This window comes from Bufo gargarizans, chromosome 10 (genome assembly GCF_014858855.1).
Source record: "Bufo gargarizans isolate SCDJY-AF-19 chromosome 10, ASM1485885v1, whole genome shotgun sequence".
Taxonomy (NCBI): Eukaryota; Metazoa; Chordata; class Amphibia; order Anura; family Bufonidae; genus Bufo; species Bufo gargarizans.
This window is the reverse complement of record NC_058089.1, coordinates 13,280,359-13,289,281: the sequence shown is the minus strand read 5'-3', so window position 1 is coordinate 13,289,281 and position 8,923 is coordinate 13,280,359. Positions and strand designations below refer to the sequence as shown.

Genomic DNA, 8,923 nt, shown 5'->3' with positions numbered 1-8,923 from the left:
CGGAATGCCTCCCGTCATAGAATTGCGGTATGGTCCGCGGTAATGGAATCCATAACGCAGTTCACCTTTTGTCTACAAACGAAGTGTGAACGAATTTCAAAATGTGAAATTCGCTCATCTCTGGTGTAGAATAATCCGCTTGTGTTTTTCCACTTTTTTTTTTTTTTCTCTTTTTGAGGTTCTGTGGTCAACCCTGAAAAAAAAGGCAAAAAAAAAAAATTCTGGAAAAAGTTGAAATCTTTCCGTAATGAAGGGATTTTATTTTTTTTATTTAGGCGATGAGATTTCTGATATATTTTTCTACGCTCTCTCTCAGGATTTTTAGGTATTTAGTGTCGTTTGTAACACCGAAAACACAAAAAGGTAAAAATCCGCAAATGTAAAGCAATGGCGCAGCGGTTTGTACATAAGCACATGACGCGGTCACTATAAATATACGTGTATATACCTCCCACCGCCGCCTCTTGTTTTTTGTGCCTTCATGGATTTCAGTTCTTCGCTTCCTGCTGCAGACTTAACCAATGTGGACTGTGACATCGGGTAAGTCCGCAGGTAAGTCACCCAGGTTTCGGGGTTGTTCCCACGTACAAGATGGATGAAAGGCCAATATCCTTTCCTTGCTCTGCTGAGATCCTCAGGGGCCACAGCATCAATGAGCTCGGGATCTTTAGCATGAAGCGGCCGCACCGCGCCCTGGATGGCGGCCTGCGAATAGCTCAGAACCCAGACTGCAGAGCGTTACCTTCAGCATATCAACCGCCACCCTGTGCTCACAATGCATTTATACCAGTGATGTCATCAGCAGGGGGCGGGGCTGTGACAACCTCAGCCATCGTATACAGGAATCTTGTCCGCAGTAGTGGATGGGTCTTATGGACATCACCTTTGCTTTGTCAGGGCTGTGGCCCTTGTGAATAGTTGGGTCGGGGCCCCCGTTGCTATAAACCTTCCCCATGTTCTGGATCATTAACCATTTCATGCCATGGAGTGATAAAACATTTATATATAAAATATTACAGTAAAACCATCAGAATCTATAAAGTGATACTGAACGGTATAAAGGCCACAGCGGTGTGGGGGAGGGGGTTACAGCCGCTGCGTCTCGTTGTCGGATATCTGACAACTGCAGCTTCCAGTCTATTGCACTTGGCGATTCGGATCTGTCCTAGACCGGGGCGAGGCTCGGGCCCCTGCTTCAGCGTCTCTCGGCACAGATGAGGTACGGGTACGGCTGCAGCGTCATCCCCAGCTTCGGCTTCAGGTTTGGTATAAAACCGTGAGGAAAATGGAGGTGAAATCGCTGGAGAAGAGCGGTGAAGAAGAGGAAGAGCTCCATGCGGGCGAGCTGCTCCCCCAGACAGTGTCTCCTCCCTGCAAAATACAAAGCAGCACCAGGTCAGCGGTCACTACTACTCCCACCATCAGCAGCCATGCTGACTACTCTCCCTGGAGCCCTGACAACCGTCACAATTTGTAGGTTCTGCTGCTTCCTAATCTTCTGTACATAAAATGTACCACAACCTAATAACGGACTGTTTCACCCTCAATATTTCTGCTTGCAGTCAGTGAATGGAAACACTACACCCAGAGGTTGAAATCCCAATGGGTCCAGGGTGGACATGTTGGGGTTTATTAACACAAGGCAGACGTTTCTGTTCTAGGCACCTGAAGGGAAGTGATATTTTGGGAGGTTTCTGCAGGGTGTGGACGGACCCGGGGGGGGGGGGGGGGGGGGGGGGCTGTGTAACGCTGACCCTGCACCACGTCCCATGTGCCCCTATTCTACTCTGCCCAAATTGGGGTGATCCCATACTGGATTCTAGAGGGGCACAGTGTTACTGTATGGTGGTGTGAACAGGACCGTCCTGGAGCGGATCCTCCAATCGCCCTAATCCGGGCAGCGTGCAGGCGATTGCAGGGTTTCATTCGGAATATTAGAGGCTCCTGTTCACACCGCAGTAAGGGACACGTCGCAGCTTTTGACCCCCAGCCCATGAACTGCAGAACGTCCTCCCATTGAGGATAATGGTTAGGAATCGCGGAGTAGCCGCGGCACAGTCAGGATAGATTCTAACCGGTGCCTATAGGAAACATCAAAGTCTATATCGATCCTGCCTGCGCTGCGGCTACTGCGCAATTCCTGAAGGTCTCTACCAGGCACCGTGTCCTGAGGGAGGAAGCCGGGCCGCAATCAGCTGCTCCTCCGCATGCAATACAGTCCTACAATTGATCATCGCTCTCCCCTTCCATTGAGAATAATCGGACGCAGACACCACGCGGCCGCTGCCGATATTTTGGTGTGGTGCCTGCATAAATAATTCCAGGAGCAAAACCCATAAAGATGGTCACTCCGTTTCATACACACGGAGTGACAGGCAGCTCAGACTGCACACGTGTGGCCGCTGATCGGCACGTTGCTGCCAAAGCCGACCACTCAGATGCCTCGTCCAAGCAAGTGGCCTCCTGCGCTGTGACCTCCCCGCTCAGACGTGATCTGGTGGATGGCGCCCAGAAGAGGCTCCGCCTCCCACGACACCAAAATATCAAAGCTTTTACAATGAAACATTGTGTCAGACCCTGAGAGATAGCCGCAATGATAGTCATTACACTTGTGGGGGTCCGACCGCTGGGACCCCGCTCGTCACGGTGGCGAGGCATGCTCCCTGTTGCCCATCAGCGATGATGTTCCTGTGACGAGTGGGGGTCCCAGCGGTCGGCCCCCCACCAGATACTTGCGCTTGGTACATTAGTGTCCGCAGACGAGCTGCACCTGACGGCCCGTGCAGTTGGCGGCACCTTCACCACCGCGGTCGCTCCTCACCTAATGAGAACGGCACAAACGCCTCCTTCTTGGTGAAGCGGCCGGCGCTGTCCAGGAAGCGCTCCGGGTAGAAGATCTCCGGGTCTCTCCAGTACTTCTCGTCGTAGTGGACGGAGTAGAGGTTGGTGATGACCGTGGTGCCCTCTGGGATCGAGTATCCGCGCACGACCGTGTCTCTGGAAGTGGCGTGAAAAATCCCCAAGGGGGCGATATTGCAGAACCGGAGGACCTCGTGCAGGACGGCCTCGGTAAACGGCAGGCTGCCGCGCTCCTCGAAGGACGGGGCCCTGTTAGGTCCAACCACAAGGTCAATCTCCTTCTGAACCTGAACTAAGGAGAAAACAGAGTGAGCAGCAGTTGTGTCATTAGCAACTCACAGAAGGAGCCACCCCCATGCTTTACACTGCAACTCTGCTTAACAGGGCATCACTATGATCAGGGACTCCAGCCTGGCAGCACTGTCTACTGGAGCCTAAGGTAGTCTGAAAATCAATCTCCAGTCTCAGCAGGGGCTCACGCTGCTTTTCTGCCATCCACCATGCTTTACACTGCAACTCTGCTTAACAGGGCATCGCTATGATCAGGGACTCCAGCCTGGCAGCCCTGTCTACTGGAGCCTAAGGTAGTCTGAAAATCAATCTCCAGTCTCAGCAGGGGCTCACGCTGCTTTTCTGCCATCCACCATGCTTTACACTGAAACTCTGCTTAACAGGGCATCGCTATGATCAGGGACTCCAGCCTGGCAGCCCTGTCTACTGGAGCCTAAGGTAGTCTGAAAATCAATCTCCAGTCTCAGCAGGGGCTCACGCTGCTTTTCTGCCATCCACCATGCTTTACACTGAAACTCTGCTTCTTCAGTAAACAGAGAGATGACAACATTACAATAAGTATAATGTCCAAGTAACTAATACATCAGGGAACTGCCAAGGGGGAGGCTGGCTGTAACCATGGCTGATAGAGCAGACTTCATCCCCAGGGTCTGGCCAGAGCCTGCTGTGCGTTAGTGGATGGTGGGAGATGTAGTGCGCCGTCCAGGAGTCATGTGGTACAGTGCATTATTGAAGCTATACTGTAGGGGTTGTGTCTGCACAAACAGATCCCACGCGCAGCAGAATTGCGAATGCAGCTCTGGATGTGACCGGATTACAAGACAAAGTATAACTTAGACCAGTAGAAACACAAGCCCTGTGTCAGCAGCGATGCCAGCGCCGCGCTCTCCGCACCCTCACCTTGTATGTTGGGGTACAGCGCCATGAAGAGGACCGCCCACCTCAGGACGTTGGTGGTGGTCTCCGTCCCCGCGATGATCAGCTCCCCTACAGAGAATATGAGGTTTTCAGTGGAGTAAGTGCTGTCGGGATCAGCAGCGCTGAGCTCCATCTCATCCAGATACGCATCTATGAAGTGCCGCGGTGAATGCGGTTTGCGGTTTTCGGAGAAGCGCTGGATGATCTGGAGGAGGAAGTCGTAGACCTCGCTGGCGTTCCGGAAGAGCTGCTGGTGCTTCCCGAAGGGCAGGACACTGATGAGGGGGAAGGCGTTGTACAGGAAGACCCAGGCGCTGGTCGCCAGCTCGATGTTCTCACTGAAGATCTCTATCATGTGCAGGAAGTCGTCGTCGTCGTAGCGGAAGCGCTCGCCAAACAGGACGAGGTTGGAGATGTTGGACACAGCGATGGTCGTCAGGTGCTTGGGATCGAAGGCTTTCCCTTTATACGTGTCCACCGAATCCAGGAAGAAGGACGATTCCTCGCAGATCCGCCCCTCAAACGACTTCTGCCCGTAACCAAAATTCCGGAAACAGCTGACCGCCAACTTCCGATGCTCGGTCCAGCAGCGCCCGTACTTGGCGTTAAGAAGACCTGGAAATGAGACTGTAAATTCATAGCCACCCAGAATTCTCAAAATGGCGCATCACAACCGATCGCCTCTCACCTTAACCCTGGGTTCACACCTGAGCGTAGCGCAAACGCGCGTTTTACAAGCGTATTACGCGCGTTTTTGTCACGCGTTCTTATGCGCGTTTTTTGTAATAGTAAACGCGCGTTTGTGTCATTGACTGCAGTGTCCTATGGCCACAAACGCGCGTCAAAACGCCCCAAAGAAGCTCAAGTACTTGTTTGAGCGTCGGGCGTTTTACAGCGCGTACCCAGGTGTGAACCATTCCCATAGGGAAGCATTGGATTTCATGTCTTGAGCGTTTTACAGCGTGTTTGAACGCGCTGTAAAACGCTCAGGTGTGAACCCAGGGTAAGGGTGCAGCTAAAATCTCACCAAGCACTGCGCTACATTCAGGTACTGTGCTACAAGGGTGCTGCGGGCAGGTACTGCCCTATGAGCGCGCTACGCGCAGGTACTGCGCTACAAGGGTGCTGTGGGCAGGTACTGCACTATGAGCGCGCTACGTGCAGGTACTTTGCTACAAGGGTGCTGCGGGTAGGTACTGCCTATGAGGGTGCTGCGGGCAGGTACTGCGCTACAAGGGTGCTGCGGGCAGGTACTGCGCTACAAGGGTGCTGCGGGCAGGTACTGCGCTATGAGCGCTCTGCGGGCAGGTACCGTGCTACAAGGGTGCTGCGTTTTTTTATGTGTGATTTTACCACTTTCAATGTAACGGGGGATGTGCGTTCTATCTGCAGCGGATTTGGGCGAGACCTACAGATTCCGCCACGTCTGGCCCGGTCTACTGCACACGAAGCATCATCACCATGCAGTATAGTTCTCAAGTTCTGCTTGCTGTCAATGAACATTACCAGACCTGGGAGTTGTTACAATGTGACAAATCTCCCCTGATGGTTTGTTACAATGTATCAGTCGGCAGTCCATGCCTTTAGCTCACTGTGCATTGTCTAGACTGCTTGCTGCAGTGAATTGAAACACATTTACATGGAAAGGTGAGAAATGGAAACACATTTACATGGGACTGCACGCCTTGTCACATGTCCTGTAGTGAACGCCGGCTCTTACCTCCCATTTTGGTCAACTTGAGAAAGAGCGGCAGTGAGGGGCGGTCGGCAAAGACATCGCTTTGGCGCACGAGACATTCCTTCACAGCGTCATAGCCGTTCAGCACCACGGTGGAGATTCCTCCCAGGTCCAGGCTGAAGATCTGAGGGGAGGAGGTCGTTACATGGACACTGGTCAGTAAACATTAAGGCGCTACGCTAGGGGTGGAGTCTGCGCAGGTCACATGATGTCTGGTTATAGTACATGTGGTCCTACAAGGTTCTCAGCTCTTCCGCTGAATCACGTGACCGCAAATATAAACCCCTGCACGGCCCATGAACACTTCCACGGCGCTGTCTGGCGGAGCCCCTCAGAAGCCTCTGTACTGCTCATTAGGGAGACGGGAACTTCATATTTTGAAGTTGGGGCATTTGCTGAATTGTGGTGGCTTCTGTTACCACGGATCATAACGCAATTCCAAGACGGAATGTATAACGGAACGCCACAGTCCGTGCTAACAGAATCCATAAAGCAATTCAGCATGTACCCCAACCCCAAAATATGAAGTTCGCTCATGACAAGCGGTCGCCAGGAGATGTCAGGACATGCTGGGACTTGTAGTCTGACACCAGCTGAAGAGCTGCAGATGCAGAACAGTGTGGCTCCATTCACACGTCCACAACGTGTTTTGCGGATACACAGAAAGCAGCATTGTGCGTTCCACATATCGCCGGCACTAATAGACTATGCCTGTTCTTGTCCGCAATTGCAAACAAGAATAGGACATGTTCTATTTTTTGCGGAACGGAAGTGCGGACCCAAACGTGCGGATCCGCAATTCCGTGTCCAGGCAGCACGTCATGCTGCCCCATAGGAATGAATGGGCAAAATGCAGAACGAAATTGCGGACGTGTGAATGGAGCCTAACAGAGAAGCAGAATCTAACCAAACACCATACAGAGCCCCCCCCCCCCCCATACTGTATAGACCCTCATTATATATATATATACACACACACACCCATGCTGTACAACCCCCCATACCGCATATATCCCGCACAGACCCCCACAGACCGTACACACCCCCCCATATACAGGGGGGCCCCTCCCTTACCTCTCCGTGCAGTTTGCTTTGCTGCCACATATAGACGTGCGGGTCCCCGGCCAGGGCCAGGATGTTACCGACCAGCGGCAGCCCTGGGGGGCCGGGGGGGAAGCCCGGGGGTCTCCGTTGTCTCAGGACTTGTCTGATGAGGAAGATGAAGAGGAGCAGCGCGGAGGAGGCGGCCAGGACCCCCCACAGCGCAGCCCCGGAGCCCCCCGCCGACATGACACACGGGAGCCCCGAGCACACGTGGGTTCCGCCCCCGGAGCGCTATTGGCCGTACAGGAACAGCTGTCTCTTATGATTGGGTAATGGGCGGTGTTAGTTACGTAATCTGTGACGTCACTGCCCCGCCCATCCGGGGAACGCTGAGTGTATGCAGATGGAGAAGTGTATATGTAAAGTACCCTAACCCTAGTAACCTAAGTAACCCTAACTTCCCCGCCCCCCGCAGCCGAACTATGACCCCAGGTCCCATGGTAACCACCCACCTCTACCCCAGACTGTGACCCCAGGTACCACAGTTACCACCCACCTCTACCCCAGACTGTGACCCCGGGTACCATGGTAACCACCCACCTCTACCAGACTGTGACGCCGGGTACCATGGTAACCACCCACCTCTACCAGGCCATGACTCCGGGTATCGTGGTGACTAACCACCTCTACCCCAGACTGTGACCCCGGGTACCACTGTTACCACCCACCTCTACCCCAGACTGTGACCCCGGGTACCACAGTTACCACCCACCTCTACCCCAGACTGTGACCCCGGGTACCACTCACCTCTACCAGGATGTGACCCCGGGTACTATCAGGAATTATCGAAAGACCACGGCACTCTGTAGATATTTTAGTTGCTTATTTTATTTCATATATTTAGTATATATATTTTATTCTTTTGCGTATCAATCCAAAAGTAATAGCCACTGGCCAGTGGCTATTACTTTTGGATTGATACGCAAAAGAATAAAATATATATACTAAATATATGAAATAAAATAAGCAACTAAAATATCTACAGAGTGCCGTGGTCTTTCGATAATTCCTGTATGTACTTACCACTGAGCACCTCCTAACCCTTAACAAGGAGTGCCGCTGAACCCCCTATTCTTCAACGGTGACCCCGGGTACCACCCACCTCTACCCCAGACTGTGACCCTGGGTACCACTCACCTCTACCAAGATGTGACCCCAGGTACCACGGTTACCACCCACCTCTACCCCAGACTGTGACCCCGGGTACCACTCACCTCTACCAGGATGTGACCCCGGGTACCAGGGTTACCACCCACCTCTACCCCAGACTGTGACCACGGTTACCACCCACCTCTTCCCCAGACTGTGACCCCGGGTACCATTCACCTCTACCAGGATCTGACCCCAGGTACCACGGTTACCACCCACCTCTACCACAGACTGTGCCCCCGGGTACCATTCACCTCTACCAGGATGTGACCCCAGGTACCACCCACCTCTACCCCAGACTGTGACCCTGGGTACCATTCACCTCTACCAGGATGTGACCCCGGGTACCACCCACCTCTACCCCAGACTGTGACCCCTGGTACCACTCACCTCTACAAGGATGTGACCCCGGGTACCACGGTTACCACCCACCTCTACCCCAGACTGTGACCTGGGTACTACGGTTACCACCCACCTCTACCCCAGACTGTGACCCCGGGTACCATTCACCTCTACCATGATGTGACCCCGGGTACCACAGTTACCACCCACCTCTACCTCAGACTGTGACCCCGGGTACCACCCACCTCTACCAGACTGTGACCCCCTGCATGATGGTGACCAACCACCTCTGTGACCCCCAGTACCATGGTGATCTCCCACCTCTACCAGACTGTGACCCCCGGTACCATGGAGCCGGCACCTTGACCTGGGCTTAGGCCGATCCACACAGCTACCCCTGATGGGTGCAGGGAAGGACACGGATTATCTGCTGACCGCCTGTCCGGGGGAGTGGAGATCAGGTGACAAGTGATCAGTTCTGGAAGATGATGTGGAAGCAGGAAAAACGAGCAAGCGTAAGGA

At 53.3% G+C, this 8,923-nt stretch overlaps 1 protein-coding gene across 2 annotated transcripts; it reads right to left on the bottom strand.

The window, feature by feature from the left end:
* Positions 1 to 139: 139 nt before the first annotated feature.
* LOC122920379 (vitamin D 25-hydroxylase) lies at positions 140 to 7,165 on the bottom strand. 2 transcript variants are annotated; one of them, XM_044269828.1, is made up of 5 exons: positions 6,881 to 7,164; positions 5,789 to 5,930; positions 4,051 to 4,683; positions 2,822 to 3,151; positions 140 to 1,371 (listed from the first exon to the last, which is right to left on the bottom strand). In XM_044269828.1, exons 1-5 carry the CDS (start codon positions 7,094 to 7,096, stop codon positions 1,196 to 1,198), a joined length of 1,497 nt encoding a protein of 498 aa, XP_044125763.1. In that variant the 5' UTR covers positions 7,097 to 7,164; the 3' UTR covers positions 140 to 1,195. The 2 variants fall into 2 exon arrangements, with proteins under 2 accessions (XP_044125763.1, XP_044125764.1); XM_044269829.1 differs by having other exon boundaries at positions 1,235 to 1,371; positions 2,822 to 3,108; positions 6,881 to 7,165.
* Between the last annotated feature and the right edge of the window lie 1,758 nt (positions 7,166 to 8,923).

Coding starts and splice junctions, on each gene's coding strand:
- LOC122920379 (XM_044269828.1), bottom strand. CDS start 7,096: ATGTCGGCGGGGGGCTCCGGGGCTGCGCTGTGGGGGGTCCTGGCCGCC. Junction 3,152..4,050: donor GCTGTACCCCAACATACAAG/GTGAGGGTGCGG, acceptor TTTTCTCCTTAG/TTCAGGTTCAGAAGGAGATT. Junction 1,372..2,821: donor GTTTGTGCCGTTCTCATTAG/GTGAGGAGCGAC, acceptor TGTATTTTGCAG/GGAGGAGACACTGTCTGGGG.